Here is a 19,399-nt window from a genome sequence, read left to right as displayed (position 1 = left end):
CAGAAGAATAGTTAGTTGCTCAAAAGAACTTGGCAGATTCATTGCTGTGTCTGTACATATGGCCCCTTGTTGGGGAGAAGTAGGAGAATGATATCCACATGAAATGTGGGCTCCAGATGTACCAAAGACAGAGTTTCCCAGGTGAGAGAGTCTGGTTGAAGAGAGTTAGGTAAGATTGTGCGGTGCAATCATTTGGAATTAAAACATATATATTTAACAAGAATCATGAAGAGGGAGAAAAAAGATTCATTCAGAGAACCTGGAAGTTTCTCATTAACCAAGACATAGTGAAAGATCACACTTAACAAAAGAAACAGAAGAGGAGATGATTAATTAACGCAAAATCCAGGGAGACACTGCATGAGCCTGAGTAGTGCTCACACATTTGGATAAACAAGGATTTTGACAGCGCTCTCTGCATTCCTTTAACCTGGAAACTGCTTAGTGGCTCATCAACATGGCACTGCCCATGTTGCTGTGAAGATGCTTCTCTCTCCCTGTTTCTTAGGATTCTTGAGCCCCCATCTCTTTTAAGCTTGGGCGACCATCTTTTAGGGTTGAAATTGTACTTAATTTGCCACATTAGCTCTGTTGTGCAGTTTTTTGAAAAATTTATTATTAAAACGACTCAGAAAAATATTTTTAAAAACTAAATGTGAGATTACCCATAATCCTTGTACTATAAAACAATTACTTTCAATGCTCCATTTTCTCTTCTGAACAATGACCATATGCGCACATATTTTTCAGAGTTCTAAACATAGCATATAACAAGTTTGCATTATGCTTTTTAAAGAACTTATTTTCTAACATAAACTATTTTAATATTAATTTCTAAAAATATTATTTTCTAAATATTATTTTATTTATTAACTTTAGTTGCCTAATACTATCACCTATTGTTTTTGTTATAATTGACTTGACTACTCCCAAACTGTAGTTGTTTAATTTTTTAAATATTATAATTTATTGTATATATGACAAATATTGCTACAATAAAAATTTTGTGTATAGCATTTTTTTTTCTTTTTTTGAGATGGCGTTTCACTGTGTCTCCCAGGGCAGAATGTAGTGGAGCGATCTCAACTCACTGCAACCTCCGCCTTTCTGGTTCAAATGATTCTCCTGTTTCCGCCTCCCAAGTAGCTGGGACTAAAGGCATATGCCACCACGCCTGGCTGATTTTTGTATTTTTTTAGTAGAGATGGGGTTTCAGCATGTTGGCCAGGCTGGTCTTGAACTCCTGACCTCAAGCGACCCACCTGCCTTGGCCTCCCAAAGTGCTGGGATTAAAGACGTGAGCCACCGCGCCTGGCCATGTATAGCATTTTAAAATATTTTTATTTCTTTGAGATATACATTGCAATGAGTGAGATTACCTGGTCAAAGGATACAACTGTTCTGATGACTTGTGATGTGTAAAATGACCCATAAAAAGGGTGAAAGCCATTCCCAATGCCACCAAAGATACTGTAATGCCTAGAAGGCTTCTGTTTTTGCCAACTGTTTTATAATTAATCATTTTTCCTGTTTTAAATATTGTAATTTGTATTTATTGAATTAGCAAGGCTATTTTTCCGTGTTTGTTTTACCTATCTCCTTTTGAATGAATCATATAATGACTTTTTTGCATATTTATTTATGCATATCAGACACAGGCTTTTTTTTTGAAAAACTGCTAACCCTTTTGCTAACATGTTATGTTTCTCCTTTTTTATGTTTTCTTTGTTTTATTTTATTATATAAAAGTTTGAAGTTTTACACAGCTATACTTATTTTGATTATTGTACATTTTTCTACTGTTTCAGGCATTAGAACATATTTATTGTGGGGATAAATATTTTGTGTCCAGTGTTATATTTTTAAAAAATAGTGAACTCTTCAGTCCGTTTTGAACTTCTGTGCCAAAGAGTGTAACTATGTTAATTTTTCTTCACTGAAACTCTTAATTTCATCTCAATATTTCAGAGACTCCTTAGTCAATAAAAAGCTACCTCCATATTAGAGTGACCTGCATTTCTTTGTAGTAATTTAGGTTTTTATTTAAAATCTTTAAAGGTTTTATTTAAAATATTGGTAATTTTTAAAAAACATTGTGAGAACAAACACCATGTAAAACCAGTAACAACAAAAGCAAACATTTGTAGGTCAGAGTTAGCCTGTGAGTAGTCAGACTGTCTTCTGATCTACACAGCTTTACTGCTACTACAGTGACCCTTCAGTGTTAGAATTTTTCATTATGAATCAGCTCATTCCTGATGATTCATGATTTATAGTTCACAGTCATTGGCTACTGGGGTAGGTACGGTAGTTGACACAGCAGCAGAGGAGTCCGGTCTGAGTCTCAGTCTAGTGGCCTTGTTCCTCTACCATAATGACACTCTATTTATTTATTTATTTATTTGAGACGGAATCTCTCTCTGTCACCCAGGCTGGAGTGCAGTGGTTTGATCTCAGCTCACTGCAACCTCTGTCTCCCTGGTTCAAGCAATTCTCCTGCCTCAGGCTTCCGAGTAGCTGGGATTACAGGCACGTGCCACCACGCCCAGCTAATTTTTGTATTTTTGGTAGAGATGGGGTTTCACCATGTTGGCCAGGATGGTCTCGATCTCCTGACCTCGTGATCTGCCCGCCTCGGCCTCCCAAAGTGCGGGGATTACAGGCATGAGCCACCGCGCCCGGCCAACACTCTTTTTAAAAACATCCGAGCCTCCTCCTGTTCAAAGTATTCAAAATAGATATAACACCATAGCAGACTAACTACCTACTCTATCTCTTAACAGAAAGAAAGAGTCAGTACTGTAAGTAGAGAATGGAATTTATACTTTTTTTAAATAAAAAATTGTCTTCATTTAAAAAATTCATACTGTTCCTCAGACAGTGGCTTAGGAATTTGTAATTAACAAAAATGTCTGGAAGATATTTTTTCCTTGAGAATGTTTCTAAAGCATGAGAGAATATACACCAAAGCTAAATTGAATTTGCTGAGGCCATATTTTTTTCTCTGTTTCAAAAAGAGTGTCTAGTGGTCTGGGGATTGCAACATATGGTACAGAGCAGACACAATCCAATTAACATAGGATTCATAACAACATATTGTGACTGATCTCTATAGCCTCAGAGCATATTGGTTTGTGTTATCGGTTTAATCTAAATATTGTCACCTGTTCCTCAAGATGAGCCAAAGGTGGAACATGGCTTAAAACTGTCTTGTCTAACATATCTGTTTCATTGCAATGCATAGAACCAAAGAGGTGGAGGCTGCTTGTTCTTTGACAAGCAATTTACCTCTTTGGGCTTCAGTTTCATCATTTATGAAAACTGAGGCTTGATTTGATTACATGGTTAAGACTATAATAAATAATTTGTAACAGGTAGATATAGGAGCTATAAAAATAAGATAAATGCAGAGAGGTAGAAATAAAGCTCAGGATTTGGGGTCAGAAAGCCTGGTTCAAATCCATGCTTTGCCACTTACCAGCTGGGCGACTTTGGAGAAGATGCTAGATCTCTACATGGCATCATCTGTAATGCTGAAATAATGGCACCAGACTCACAGTGTTGTTATGATGATTAAATGATATGTATAACAAAGGTTATATCAAAAGTTATGGGACAATTGCTCAATAAATGTTTATTATCATCATCCCAAGAAACTGTATAGAACTAGATTTGTTGGCAACTGGCAATTAACTGACAGGAAAAACAAAGCATTCTGATTTGGGAATAAATGTGATTCTTTTAACCCAAATATCCAGTTAGATCTTTCAAGTGCTAAATCCAGATACAGGCTCTCAGTTCAAGGTCATTGCCACAAAGCCTTAGGTAACTATCTTGAGTAGATTTATTGAACAATTAGCTTGTAAATTCCAGCCACTCCAGAAACCGAAATACATTTCCTCTCTTTGTTAAATGTGAGCATGTAATCCAATATGTTTCAAACCCTTGGTCATAATTTTAAAATTTCCATATTTTAATGTGCACATTGCAGAGTGTATAAATAATGCCTCTCTTTAATGACAATAATGTCCTCTTGGCTAGCATGACATGTGCTCACTTCCTCCATGTAAAATTCCTCCACAAAAAGTTAAATAGGTTGGGCTGGAATGAGAGATTTTGTTTTAAAAATTCTCCAGTTCTCAGGTCAGAAAGTCTGTTGTCCCCTCTGCAAATGAAGGAGGGGTGAGGACCTTGAAATTGTTCCCATTGTTTTCTCTCTGGGCTTGGACATGGGCTGTACACTAATGTCCAGTTAATTTTAGAGTGGGTGTAGCTAAGAACTAAGTAAGTGTTCAAAAGCAACCAGTAAGCCTCATGTCTCGTTTACATATTGATCTTGTAGAAGGGGAAGAAGGGGGAAGGGAAGGGAATTAGTTGAATGAAAGTGGAATTGTGCTCCAGGTGTGTTGCATACCTTTTTGAATCCTCAAAATAACCCTGGGGTGGATCCTCTTTTTAATTAGATGGAAAGACACAGAGAGGCTAAGTAAATTATTCATGCTCACACAGCTAAAAAGAAGTGAGTGTGATAACAACCCAGTTGCAACTGAATCCAAACCCAGGTGTGTCTGAATCTTTGAACATTACATAACCCTGATCACCACAGGGTTGGGAGCATTTATCACAGTTTTTAGGGTTGAACAGGAATTGAAGGGGTAAGGATTCCTATTTTTGTGGTTTCTAAGTAATCTATTAAATACAAAAGTATATGGTAGGGTACCTTGATAGATGGGTTCCCTACAAGTGATTAAATTTGTGGACTTTTTTTTTTTTTTCTATTTTGGTCAAGACCAGTTGCCAGCTTCTTCCAAATAAAATAGCAGTAAATCTCCTTGAAACAGATCTTCCATGTCCTGAAAAAAGTTACCTGAGTGGTATCTCTTGGCTAAGCAAGTGTAGGGAGAGTATGTTTCATTGTTCTGCTGTTTTGAGAGCCTTAAGCATCTTATATGGGAAGTGGTTCTCTGTGAGAAAGAGGATTGGTATGGAGGCACAGATGCTGGGACAAGTCCTAGCCCTGCTCTTCTGAGGACAGTTCATGCTCTGAGAACTCACAATAGTATGTGGGACACCTCAGGGAGCTGGTAACATTTGGGGTACAGGCAGTGATGTATTTACTGGTAAACAAATTCTCCAAAACAAAACAAAAACAACTAAAAGCTTTTGTTCTTTTCTCACCATGGCTGATCTAAAGCTACCAACATGACATAAATGAGTGGGAAGAGACACATGCATTCTGGATCTCCCCTGGAACCACAGGCTCCAGCTCACCCAATGGTGGAGATCTATTAGTGTGTGAGGACTTCTGCACTGAATGTTCCACTAGGGAAAAGGCTTCCTGGAATGAGAGAGCTCTCAGTTTCTCTGCTAGGCCTCAGATCTGATTTTCAAAATCAGCATAGCTGGTGTAGCTAGCATCCACCTCTGCTGTGGAGACACAATTGTCAGTCTCTGCATCTGTGAGCAACAGACATAATGCCACTTTGGCATCCTAGGGAGATTCCACTGCAGCCTGACTCTACTGCCTCTCCTCCGTAGGACAACTAACTAAATGTCCCATTCTCTCCACCTGGGGGTAGGGACCAGTGTCGGAGGTGAGAGCACTTTCTGGGAGAACACTTTCCTTGCCCTATTTAGCTGGAGGTCCCCTTCATTGAAATTAATGCTGGTGTGGGCTGCCAACCCTGGAAACCCACTGCTAATGAGGATGATGGCTGAGCTGGGCACTTAGTCCAGGCTTAGCATTTCCTATAAGAGCCCTGAAGCTAGTTTCTGTTCAGGAGCTGGAGCAACAAGTCAGGAGGAGGCCAAATGAACTCCTACCCCTCAAACATGCACAGCGATTTCTGGATGCATTGTGGGGAATGGGGCTGCAATCTGCCGAAGGAAAAGATGGGATTCTGTCCCCTAAGAAAAGTGATTACGAGATGCCCAGCAAAGACAAATATATTTGTCCCTGTTGCTACAATAGGAAGTTAACAATCTGGCAAGATATCTGAACACAAGCAAATGAAAACAGTTCACCTAACACCCATTCAAATTATAAATTTCCTCCCATATACAAAATGATGAGAAATAACAGCAAAAATGTATATTTTCTTATTTTTGAACTTTTAAAGTTCTAGTTTGGTCTTTGAATCAAAACAAAGTAAAAGATGTTTATAAAAGCCATTTCCTTTTCTTTCCCCACTATGCTCATTTGACTTGCTCTTCCCCCTATAGGGTAGCCTGAGTCATTCAGAGAAGGAGAATTAATAGCACTGAGTTGGTGATGAAGCTCCTGTTAGGACATATGGCTTCACAAAAAGAAATACTTCCAGATAAGTCAGAGAGACAGTTGGACGTCTTGAGCAAATCTTGAAAGAGAGGGAAGAAAGCAGAAGTTGTTGGGTGGTGCTTGTAAGAAAAAGGCTCACACGATGAGGACCAGCTTCTTGTGGATCTCCAGGTCTCTGACCACAGCACTGAATTCCTCAAAGGATATCTTCCCATCGCCATCCTTGTCCAGGATGATGATGGTTTTGTCGACCAGCTGCTGGAGCTGCCAGTCCGTCAGGTTGTTGCCCACCATCATCTTCAGCACCTGGAAGAGCTCCCCGTTGGAAATGTAGCCATCTTTATCCATGTCGTAAATGCTGAACGCAAACCTCAACTTCTGCTCCTCGTTGCCCTTGACGCTGAACTGGGAGGTCCCCAGGATGAATTCCTTGAAGTCCACTTCTCCATCACCGTCGGTGTCGAAGACGTCGATCACTCGCCGCACCAACGGGTTGTGGCGCAGCTCCGGCAGGGACATGAACTCCTCCACGCTCAGAGACCCTGATTTGTCCAAGTCCAACTTCTTAAACCTCCTGCCCAGCCTTTTAATTTCATCATTGTCAAAGTGGGAGCACATCTCCGCCGGGTAACTGGCCTCGTTTCCCATTGTGGACATCTGGCAACGGCCACGGCTCACAGGGTCGGAGAGGGGAGCAGGGGCGGTGAGCTCGGGCGGGGCTCGTGCCCGGACGGTTGGGCCATGGGGTGGGGGTAGAGGGCTCCCGGGGGCCCTGGTCGAGCAAAAGGGCAGGGGAGCGGAGGGAGGGGCGGCAGGTCAGAGAGGGAGCGGAGAGGGGAGGGAAAGAAGGAGGGAAAAGGGGGCGGAAGGGGAGGTGGGTGCTGTCTGGGCAAGGGTATAGGGAGGAGAGAATGGAGGCTGGGGGTGCCCGGGAGAGGCAGAGGTGGAAAGCTGGGCTGCCCCTTCTCTTTTTCCTTCTCTCAAACTCCTTGTACCTTTCCATGATAACCCCAATTTCCCTGGCAATTATTTTATCTACTTATTTCCTTTTTTTTTCTCTGAGAAAGTAAACCCCAAAGGAGAAGGGGTCGCACCTGTATTATTCGCTGCAGTATCCCAGAAGCACAGTGCTTCACAGGCAATAAGTGCTTAATAAATATACGCCGAATGACTGAACTGCAACCAAGGACACTGTATACTTGCTTTACAGACCTAGTGTAAGGATGAAACAAGGTGACACATCAAGGCATTGATACAGTATGTTTCCCACGATTCCCTGGGAGGGGAAGCCGGGATTGACATCCTTCTGTACCTTTTTCAGGACATAGGATTCAGAGTGTTTGTAAGAGACCAGGCAGATACCGCGCAGAATTTCTTACATGGATCACCTACAGGCACTAACATATTCCCGAGGAATACAAACAATGCTGAATTCAGGGCGTTTTTCAAGATGACACAGGTCTCAAGAACACAACCTCTGTTACTCTGTTCCCTCTTATCCATCATCTCATGCCCAAGTCACATCTTTGTTGTTGGTGCCTGGCGGCTATTCTGCAGAATACCTTGGGGGAACGTCTGCAATGTGTCCAAAGAAGCCTTTTGTGTGTGTTGAGAGTGACAGTCGCCTCTGGATGATCTCACTTTTCTCCTTTTGTTTCAACTAGATTTGTTCTTTCTGTTGAAGACTAATCTCACATGCTCCCTCTTATTCCTTCTTCCTTTCGGAGCACATCAATTACTCCAAAAATGCATAAGAAACAAATGTGGTTCAAGAGCAAACAGTTCAAAGGGACTTGGGGGAACCTCAGGCCACTACATCAAACTGAAAGATGCAAACACTCCTTCGCTTTAAAAAATGTTGGCAAGTTCTGTGTTCTATAGTTCAGCCAAAATATCAGTCTAAAGATAACCATGCTGGAATTAGCAAAACTGAGCCACTGATCACCTGATCATTAAGTCTGGCCATTTTACTTTCCTCTATAAACAAATGATAACCCATGGATATTTTTTAAAGCTGATTATCAGCATTACACAAGTGAAACCCCCTTTCCCAATTAGACTGTTATATTGGAATTTTTTTTATTTTACTTATTTGCTTGCTTTTCAGTTATTCAGAGAAATGAGCATGGTACAGTTTGCATATAAGCCTATTGAATTTGCAATATTAAGGATACCACCTTAAATTATCTTACAAGATGCCTAAAATCAGTGTTGGTCTCTAAATGATACCAACCACTATAGCCTGTGTTCTTTCTAAAGCACAAAGACCTTTCTGGACTCTCTGGGGGAAATATCCAGGCCCTGCAGGTGCAGTTCTGAAAAAATCAGAAACCTCAGGGGCAAGGACAGAACTCTATCTTTTGGGCATGCACTGGGGCTAGGAGCCTCTAGAATTGTGTTATTTCTCTCATCTTGTGTCTTTGACCACAGTGTAGTCCAGTTTCTTGGCTGCAAGTAAAAGAAGCTACCTCTAAGAAGCTTAGCACGAAAGATAATTTGTTGGAAGAATCTCACATAATCTAAAGAAGAGCTGAAAGATTCAGTCTTAGGAAGGGTAAGGATCCCACTGGGTTTAAGGAAATATTGGAACCAACGCCTCAGGACCAGTTATGTAATTTGCAGTGTCCTTTGTTGGAAAATGATTGAGAGCTTCAAGATGGCCACAGCAGAACATTAAACCAAGTACGGGACCTTATGAGACTGCATGGGCCACATGCCCATGAAGCTGGCCCTGCAAGGAGTTGGGCCCATTGACCTCTCTGTGCCTTTCACCTCTGCTTCTCTTTCCTTCACTCTCTCCTATGATAAAGCAATTCTTCCACATTGCAGAGGACACAACCACTGACAGATTCCAAGTTAAGACTTTGGGGATTTTATCATCAGAAAAGATGGACTTTTCCCTGTTCTAGTTAGATGCCCACAAATCCCAGGAACAGGCTCTGATTGGTCTCACTTGGGTTGGGTTCCCACCTATGAGCCATCAGACATGGCTTATAACATATGGGAGCTTCCATTTGAACCTCATGGATGGAGCTGGTCGGGGGGAAGTGGGGGCTGGGTAGGAAGAGCAGGTACCAAAAGAAGCACATGCTCTTCCTTATAAGAACAGGGTAATGCTGAGCAGACAGAACAACAGATGGACATTAGACAGGTCCATTAGTGCTGACTCTATAGGAGAGAGGAAGCATTTTGAACTCCCTTCAGTTTTGCCAACTGAATAGGCCACAGATCCTGCTATAGTTACAGGCCTCCACTAGCTCATTCATTATTGCCAGGTCCATCTTATTATTTGCTAAAATATCCCTTCACCTCTGTGTAGATAGAATTAGTATCTCACTTGCAGACACTCTTGTGTTTACAAACTGTGGGTTACAACACATTAGTGAGTGATGAAGTTGGTTTAGTGAGTTACAAACAACTTCAAAAAAATAGAACAGCAGATAATTGAAGAGAAAGTATCATCAGTAAGGGGAAGTACTATTACTTCATAAAGTTGTTTATAAAGTTGTAAAAAGTTTACTTCATAAAGTTGTAAAACTAAATATAGTATATATATGATAAAGGAATACCAGGTCATTCTGGGTTTGCAATATGACATATTTTCTTGCTTGGATTATGGTAAAAAATAAAGACAGTCTGACATATACTATAGAACATAGTGTTTTGATATCTTATGTTATAGGCTCATGAGCCATGAGAATAATTCAACAGCAAAAACATTTTCATACTGGTTGGTTCTCTGTGAGATCAGTATGTGGGGATAAAGTAGATGAATCTTGGAATAATAATCTATAGCAGTGCTGTCTAATTATATATGTACTTTTAAATTTTTAGTAACATTAAAAAGCAAAGAAGTGAATTTTAATAATATATTTATATTAACCCAATATATCCAAATTTACCGTTTCAACATGTAATCAATATTATCATTTATGAATGAGTTGTTTTACACTTTTTTGTACTGTATTTTATAATTACAGCACATGTCAATTAGAGCTCATAACATTCCCAGTGCTCAGTAACTACATGTGGCCATCATAGTGGACAGCACAGATCTAGACAGTTTAATGGAAAAGGAAAGATATGGAGGCTAAAATATTTGATGGTTGAATTATTATCACAATTGAATTAATTAGGTTAAAAAGAGGTATTATTAATTAGGTATTATATTATAAGGTAGAAAGGATTTAAAATGGGACAACCCAACATCAAATCTTAACAGTCCACTTAGTAGCAGTAAGACCTTGGACAAGTTGCTTTACATTAGTTTTCCCATATGAAAAATGGGGCTAATAATATATATTTTGTACATTTTTGTGAGCATTAAAGCTAATGTTAGTCAATATAATGTCATTATCATCATTGCTATTATTACTAATTTTATTGTTACTTACCCTACTAGTAGAGATGAAGTCTTAAAGGATACCAGCCTGCCCTGGACACCTAAGTGTACATATAGCCATTTAACAACACTCCTCATGTATTGGTTACGGTATGCCACAGGCTGCTCACACGCTATACCAGCATAAAAATTGGCTCCTCCAGTTCAAAACTCTTTGAGGACTGATTACAGACCTTCCATTGCAGACTTGAGAAACGCAGTAACCAACATCACTGGCCCATGAGGCACTCTTATGGATTCCTCACTTACATTCTCCTGAGTAATTCCTTGATAGTCATTTAGAAAGGAGCTCCCAGTGTGAAAACTCTTAGCTGTATTTCCCTACGTGAGTGTGTGGTTAGGAGGTAGGAAAGGGTAATGGAGAGAGCATAGGAGGGAAATAGTTGGTTCCAGCCTCAGCTCTTTACCTTATTAGCTGTGAGCCTTTGAGTGAAGCCATTGCTGTACCAGCCTCAACATCCTCATCTGTGAAATGGTGATAATACTTACACATGCTTCATCTACTGATGTGTTATTGTAAGAGTCAGATGAGGTAGTGTATATAGAAATGCTATGTAAGAGGTGAAATCTTGTCACAGGAATATTGAATGGTTACACAGACAGTATTAGGAAGACGGTACCACTTCACTGAAATAATTCAGGTGTACAAGCAGAACCATTCTACTCTGTGCTGTAGAGGATGTAACATTATGCTAGATCTGGAGTTTTAGTCAATGTGAAGTTGAGTTCCCATTGTTCTACCTTTCATAAACTGTGTAACTCAGCATTATTATGGGACTCAACACCATTGTTTTGATTTTCTCTATAAATGATTCTTAGTAATTTCCATGGAAAACACTATTTGTTACTTTTCTGTTCATCACTGTGGATTGATGTGGACTGTAGGACATTCACTGAAGCAAGTAAATTAAAAGGGTTGACTAACTGTTTTGGAAGAAACCAGGAGCCTTGATGGCACCTCTATTTCAGCATGTCATTTTTTTCCCTCAAAAGTTTTTAGATAAAGAAATATGAGTAGGTCACATGTAAAAATAACTGACATTGGAAAATCAAACCAACGGAAATGGAAATGAGACCTGAGGTTCATATAAGGCTTCATTTTTCAAGCCAGTCAGGAGACCAGGTCACACAGCTGTTCTAGAAGCTATACAGGTGGTCCTTGACATTTGGTTGGAAGCTCTCACCTTTCTGTAGCATTGCCGGTCACCATATTTAATATCTAAGTGTACTGACGTTAGCCACAGTTTAGACTGTGGAACCACTAGCTCGAGTTTAAACTGTTTCTGAGCATCAGGTTTGTCATCTGTTTGGTTTTCTTTTGTAATACTGAAATGGTGTTTAATGAATTTTGGCATGTATGGTTTTAAATCAAAGTTTTGCTATTTAACAACTTTGTGACCTTGGGCAGAGTTACTTATCTGAATCTTTTCACTCATCTGTAAAACAAGGATGATGATTACTAACTCATAACATCACTTTCAGGATTAAATGAGATAGATTATAAGAAGAAGGATGCTCAATGCCTATCACATAGTAGGTACAGGAATGGTAGAGATTATAATTATTGCCTACTTTAGGCTTGCTTAAAAACTCAAATAGACTGTATGCATACATGCACACAGATATACTCAGCTATTTATTTGTTTTCTCAACAAATAATTATTGAGAATCTACTATGTGAGAAGAATATAATACTGCCCTAAAGTGGATACTTTTCTTGTTGTCCCTGTTCTTCTGGAGCTTACAGTTTTGATGGGAAGATGGACATTAACCAAATTATCATGTCCATAGATGTAAAGGAGCACCTGCCTTGAGTGTTACAGATGAGAAGTACATGGTACCAGGAGAGTTTGGACAACAGAAAACTTTTATTGGGGAAATGATGATTGATTTACAATCTCAAGAAGCAGAAGAAGTTAATTAGATGTTCTGGGAAGGAATGAGTGTTCCAGGAAGAAGAAACTCCATGTGCAAAGAGGCCCTAGGGCAGGAGGAACAAAACAAGTAGGAGGAACTGAAAGAATGCCAGTGTGACTGGAGTAGGGAGGTCAAGGGGGAGAGCATATGGAGCATACTGGAGTAGGGAGGTCAAGGGAGAGCATGGTATTGGACGAAGTGATAAGATGGTTTGACCATTCCCCATACACTGAAGAAAAGACAACATTTACTCAATTATTCTTTATAGGGCATCATTTATTCAATCATGTTTTAACATGTAAAGCATTGGGACATTCAGAGATGGTCTTTGCTCAGAAAGCTTACTGATCAGTGAGTGAATTGAGGCATTAAAGAATTATAATTAATAATACAAGATGAACAACAAAACATGTCATCAGAGAGGTAAGGGAAAAGAACTATAAGAACTCAGAGAATTGAGAAATTACTTCTTGCTGGGAACAATAGAGGAAGACTCTTTTCTTTTTTCAAGAAGTATTTGATCCTGAGGGAGAAAAGGGAACAAGTACCATAATCACAGAAGTGGGAAAGAGTGCAGGTGTAGATATTAGCAAGTTGCTTATAATGGCTGAAGTACTTGAGCAAAGTAGCAGAAGATGAGCTAGACAGAACCAGATGAAGCAGGGTTTTGAATGTTTGGCTAAGACATTTAGTTTCTACCCAGTAGGGAAAGCACAAGTTTTATCAAAAGAACAACTTAATCACAATTATATTTTGGAGAGATTAATCTGGCATTGTGGGTAGATTGAACAGGACAAGAGACCAGTATCTGGGAGAGCAGCTAGGAAACAATGACATCTACAAATGCTTGTCTAGAAGAGCCTGAGCTGGGATGCAAGAGGCACTAGAAGTAAAATGTGGAGTGTATTAATTATTTTGCAAGAGCTGTTGTAATGAAGCAGCACAAACAGGATGGCTTAAACAACAGACATTTATTGTCCCTTAGTTCTGGAGGCTAGAAGTCTGAAATCAAGGAGTTGGCAGGGTCATGCTCCCTTTGAAACCTGTAGGGCAACCCTTGCTTGCCTCTTCCTAGCTCCTGTTGGTTTGTGGTCATCTTTGGCCTTCCTGACTTGCAGATGCATAAATCCATTCTCTGCCTTCATCATCACATGGTGCTCTCCCTGAGTGTCTGTCTTTGTGTGGTAGATGGCTTCTTACAAGGATGCCAGTCATACTGGATTCGGGGTTCACTCTTGCTGCAATATGACTGCATCTCAGCTCAACCAGACATGTCTGCAATGACCCTATTTCCAAACCAGAACACATTCTGAGGTATTGAGAATTAGGACCTCAGAACCTCAATATCTTTTTTGGGGGACAGAATCCAACCCATAACACTAGGCTGAAGTCTTATTGGATAGAAGGACAGAGGGAAGGAGCTCAGAGGAGGCCCCAGATGTGCGTGCATTGGCTTCCCTGGCCAGCTAGCCCTAAGCTTTCATGTTGCAGGAAGCCACCTATATTGTGTGAGAAGAGGGGCATCTTTATAAAGGCTCCAGGGCTCTCTCATGATGTTGCCTTCTCATCCAACACATCCTGAAATTCTACCAACTCCCACAGCCGCATGGGGAGGAATTGTCCTCAGATACCCTGGAGGAAATGTCAGGGCAATTTCTCACAATTTTAGACTTGGTTTTTGCCTTTTGTGAGAAAGAAAAAAGGTGGCTTTTGCAGTATTTTGTAACAACTCGCATCAATAGCCACTAGATGGCAATCTTCACACATTTCCATGCTTTCTCTGCTTTCTTCAAGCCCGAATCCTCAGAGCCTGGAGGCAACTCCTCTCTGCACAGGGAATAGAGGTGAGTGAGGAGTCCCATTTCCTGTGATCCCCCACAGACTTTAGTGCATGGAAGTCTAAAAAAATGGAAGGAAGACTGTCTCTCACAATAGTCCTAATCAGTTTGAGCACCGTTCATACCTTTTAGTTGCATAGTAAATAGCATTTCATAAATATTCATGAGTTTGCTGAATTTAACCAGGGGAAAAGCAAGAACTCTTAACAGTATGTGGTCTTGGGTGTAATTTATGCCCAAGTATCTCTGGCATATAAAAGAGGGGACTCTTATTCCGAGAGGTCTGTTTACTTGGTCATTAGCAAGGGTGAAGGAGACACTTGCTGAAATTAGTTTTCCTTCTCTCAGAATCCAAACTTGTGTTATTTATAGTAGCCAGAAAGCAACAGAGAAGCAGCCCTAATCTTGTGATGATATGGAGGGAGGGGAAAACAAGACTAGAGAATTGTAGGTCTTGGGCCTGTTCACACAGGAGCCTAACTTCGAAATACAATTGACTACATGCAAAGACCAAGTTACCATTGTTTCCGTAAAGATCTGTTTTAAGTGCAGTCTAATGGTTTGTATAAAGCATCTTCACTTTTTTCCACTCATACTTAGACACTGAGCTAGAGGAAAGAAAGAACACAACACTACAAAAGTTAGTTAAACCAGCACTTTGAAAAGTAGAAAATTCCAGAATCATGCATTTCTCATTTTGCAATAAAAAATTATTTGGTTCTATAACATACGTAAGCAATACGTAAAAGAGTGTTTATCTCGGAGTTAGAAGATGCTTGTAATGATAAGATGCTCCTGCTTTTTTCGAGATGGGACCAAGATCGGCCTAAGAGGGTGGGTGCACCAACTGTAATTTCTTGTCTATGCTTATTATTCACCAAATATATATATATATTTTCTGCGTGCATGGTTCTATAATCAGGGAAGGAGGAGAGAACATTTGTCAAGCCAGGTGTTCGCCATAAACGATCTCATTAAATATATTTCACACTTTCAGGCAGGCCCTATTATTATTCCCAGGTTTGGAGGAAGATCTGAAGTTTTGGAAGTTGCACAGCTTGCGTAGACACACAGTAGTGGAGCTGGGAGTCAAATCCTGGTATGTTGCTTCCAGAGCTGAAATTCTTCTGTATTCTAGACTGCCTTCCATATAAGACTAGAAAAGATGTCCCTGCCTTGAGGAGGTAGTAGGGAAGCTACAAGCCCGAGCACAGGAAAAGTAAAGGCCTATAATTTACTTGTGGGTTCACCTGTGACTGGATAACAAGCGGGCCAAAGAAAGCAGCCACCTGTAATTTTAGAATCCCTCAGGAAGGGGCCCTATTAAGAGGGCATACAATTCTGTCAATCCAGTATGATTGGGTGCAGTGTCTTCGAAGGGCAAGGCCAAATTGCATTGCTTACAATTTCATGCCTCAGTGTTTTACTCTGGTTTTGCCTGGAGGCTTCTTCCGCTACAGGGGTTACCTCCTCCAGGAAGCCTGCTTTGATTCCTTCTAGGTCTTCCATGTGTGAATTATGGCCTTGTTTGTGTCACGGCTTACCTTATATCTTCATCTATTGCTGCCCCTGTGGCGGTGTGGAATTGGGTATTTTTCACAAGTCTCTCTTGAGCTCCTATGAGCTCTCTGCCTGTGAGCTCTGTATTCATCTCTGCATTGGCTGCACCCAGCATGGGACATGGTACGTGGGAATTCAACACATGTTGGCTAATGGATGGATGGGAGAAAGGAAGAGAAAGAAAAGGAAGGAAGGAAGGGAAGGAGGGAGAAAGAGAGAAAGAAAGGGAAGGAATGAAGGAAAGGAAGGAAAAGAAAGGGAAGAAAAGGGAAAGAAAGACAGGAAGAAAGGAAGCAAAATATTTGGAAATTGTTCTTGTAGCAAGACAGATGAAGATGAGGTCTTTCTCAGACTGGCTTCCCTTTCTTCAGACCTAATTTTACTCCATGTCATAAAAGAATACACGGACAACTTTGTGCTTCTTCGGGTTTTCAGAACATACTACCTGGATAGGTTCCATCTGACCTTATGCTTGGCTTAAATATTAAACTTAATTACTTAGGCTATTCTAAGGAAAGCACTCAGCTGTCAAGGTGGCTCTTGATATACACGAGTTTTCAATTTAAAGCAATCTACAGTCATTAACTCTCCTTGCCTCCCCATAACTTTCATCAGGTTGAAGAGCAGACAGTGACATTTTAAATGGAAAAGAGAAAAGGGGTAGGAATGAGAAAGGGGCAGGAGGGTGTTGAGATGTGGGCTAGCTGTCAAGAGCAGAAAATACTGCATTAAAACTGCCCTCCCCCACTGCTCTAACCATTCCCTTTGAGTTTTTAATATGAATTAAAGATAAACTGGTCAGAAAAAACTGACTGGCATTGAAGCTTCTCAATGTGACTTGTGGGATTCCCTTTGGCTTTCAATGTATAGTTGACTAACCCTTCCCTTTCCCCTTCCAAGAAGTTAACAGAGGAAAGAATGGATCTGCTGTGAGAGAACTCCATTTTCTCAATAAATATTAATAGGTAAACACATATTAATATATCACATATGCATTTTGGTGGTCCTTGGGAATCAAGTCTGGGTCCCTGGCCAGGGATGGGGAGCCCAGGCTGGAGGCCGGTCAGTCCACTGCCCTCCTCTGTGCCCCGGGACCCATATCTTCAATTAGTTAGGCCAGGAATCCTCTTAAACAATCCTACTTGAGAATCACAGCGTCTCTTTGCTGGCCATGGTACATGGTCCTTTATTTTAAGGCAAAGAAACAAGTTTACAGAAGTGAAGTGATTTGTCAAAGGTCATGGAACTGGTTCGCAGCAGGGTCAGGACAAATATGATTAACACTATCCATTCAGCACCTACTGTGTGTCAGCACTTTGATGTATGTGATCTCTATTCTTTATACCAAGCCAGAAACATAAAATATCTCAGTTTTGCAGTGTAGGGAAGTCAGGGAGGTTAAGCAATTTGTGTTCATGACATTTTAATGTGGATGTTTTGATACCGTGGTTACTTTTACTTTTGCACCTATACCATGCTCCTTAAAAACAAACCATTTAAACTTCCATTTTTGAAACTACCTCATAACGAGGTTAAGAGACATCTTCACTCCATCCGTGCCCTATGGATCCATCTTTTAGTGGTGAAGGTAAAGGCTGGGGGAGGATAGGAAAGGTCAAGAATGGACTGAAGGTCAGATGGAGGCTGGTGGTTTCAGGAATAGGGTGAGGCAAAAGATGGGGAAAGTTCAGATATGGGGTACTGTTTCCTGCTGCGCACTTCCCCTGATAATAAAATCACTGGAGAGTTTAATGATTTACTTTTGGACTGTTTCAAAATATGCTTCTCTTTTTCCCTATCCCATGCAATCAAGGTCTCTGGGTTCCAAGGTTAGAGCTTTCACTCTAATGTTTGGTTTCTTGCTTAGTATGTATTTGTTTCCCTCAGTACTCAATAACAACGGAGGAGATCCCTGGATTCAGCAAGAAAATCTTGTAACAATCAAGTAAGATATGCATTAAACTGAGGCTCAGAGAGGTTAGGTAATTTTCTCAAGGACATAGAACTGCCTCCTCCTAGTGATGGGAGAGCCAGGGTGGTCTGACTCCCAAGACCAGGGTCATTTAAGTGGACTTGATTGTACTTCTCTCTCCTTCCCAACAAGTGCAAGGGCATGGTCTCTCTCCCTGCAGGCTGGACCCCTGTCTGGAAGTGCAGAGGCTGCACACTCTCAGACAGTTGGGTTGCGGCCACTTTTCTGTGGCTGACCCCATCCCACATTCATCTGCCATGAGGGACAGTGCTGGACATTCTTCTGCCCTTCCAGATCGACTCTCCATCTTTCTTCCTCCTGCTTTGTGCCCTGGGAAGCGGACCTCTCTGCACCATATCGACAGGCTCCCTGGACCTGAGGTAGAAGATGCAAGGGTAGGAGGAGACCAAACTCAGGTATTTATTCCCTGGGTCTCTTCCAGGCAGGTCACTGTTGGATGGCTGTACCCCTGGTCAAATGGCCAAGGCTCTTAGAAAGCCCTCTCCTATTTCTCCCTGGGTTCTAAAAATAGGTCTCTTAATTCTTCCCTTTGAACCTAGATGTGGTAATGGCTCCCTCACTTCACCTGCCCTGGGAGACTGTAGTATCTTAACTGGTTTCCTTAAATCATACTTTTGCAAACAGTTTCTTTAAAATTCTCCTTTGATCATTGGAGTGTTCTATCTGCTCCCCACCAAGACCACTGTTTCCTCTTTCTTCCTGACTAGTTCCATTTGGTAAAAGTGCATTATTCAAACTATCATTTAAAGGAGGCTTGCAAAAAGAAAGAAGTTATCATCTGGATATGTTAGTAATCCCTTGAAGAATTTTAGAGGTTGCTAAACTGTGGTCTGCTGCCTTGCTTTCCTGGTTTGCAAATAACCGATGTCACAAAACTCTTGCTCTGGAGCTGTTAAATTCACTTGGGGAGTTGAAAAAAAATTACATTTTTTTTTTTTTTTTTTTTTTTTGCTGAGTCAAAAGAAAACGAAGGAAATTTACACCCTGCCATATGTTTTCCCTAATGGCACTGATTGACAATGAGTTCACTGTGGGCAGAGGCACAGGTGTGCAGGGAGGAATGTGGGGAAACATCTGAGGTCAATTTAAAATTCCTCTTTGAAAATTGCCAGAGTCTGGTCGGCAGAATTGGACCTGCAATTTCCTAAGTGACTCTGGAGAGCAGATAAAGCCCTGGAATTCAGGGGGAGAAAAAGTGAGTTTATCTTCCAGAGAAACTGTGGCTAGATAGCTCTGGGGCTACAAAGAGATGGAAGGTGAATAGGTCAAGGTTCTCACATTGGGCCAAGTATTAATGTCCAACTGCTAGAAATGGGGGGAAAAGGCACCTAGTAATTCTATTACTAGGTCACCATATAATTTGTTGTCTAAACTAGAATTTTTTTCAGAGTGAAAGAGAGTGTTTAATTGCT

The 19,399-nt window shown here is 40.7% G+C and overlaps 2 protein-coding genes across 2 annotated transcripts in view; both read right to left on the bottom strand.

Annotated features, from left to right (window-relative positions):
- Positions 1 to 19,399, bottom strand: part of GRIN3A (glutamate ionotropic receptor NMDA type subunit 3A) — a 169,220-nt gene that overhangs the window by 18,615 nt on the left and 131,206 nt on the right. The gene's annotated exons all lie outside the window — the stretch shown is intronic.
- Positions 3,573 to 13,039, bottom strand: PPP3R2 (protein phosphatase 3 regulatory subunit B, beta). The gene has a single exon (XM_055117800.2). The coding sequence runs from the start codon at positions 6,932 to 6,934 to the stop codon at positions 6,413 to 6,415; it is 522 nt and encodes a 173-aa protein (XP_054973775.1). The 5' UTR covers positions 6,935 to 13,039; the 3' UTR covers positions 3,573 to 6,412.

Source organism: Pan paniscus, chromosome 11 (assembly GCF_029289425.2).
Source record: "Pan paniscus chromosome 11, NHGRI_mPanPan1-v2.0_pri, whole genome shotgun sequence".
NCBI classification, from domain to species: domain Eukaryota; kingdom Metazoa; phylum Chordata; class Mammalia; order Primates; family Hominidae; genus Pan; species Pan paniscus.
The sequence above is the reverse complement of the archived record's forward strand: the minus strand, read 5'-3'. Positions and strand labels throughout refer to the sequence as shown.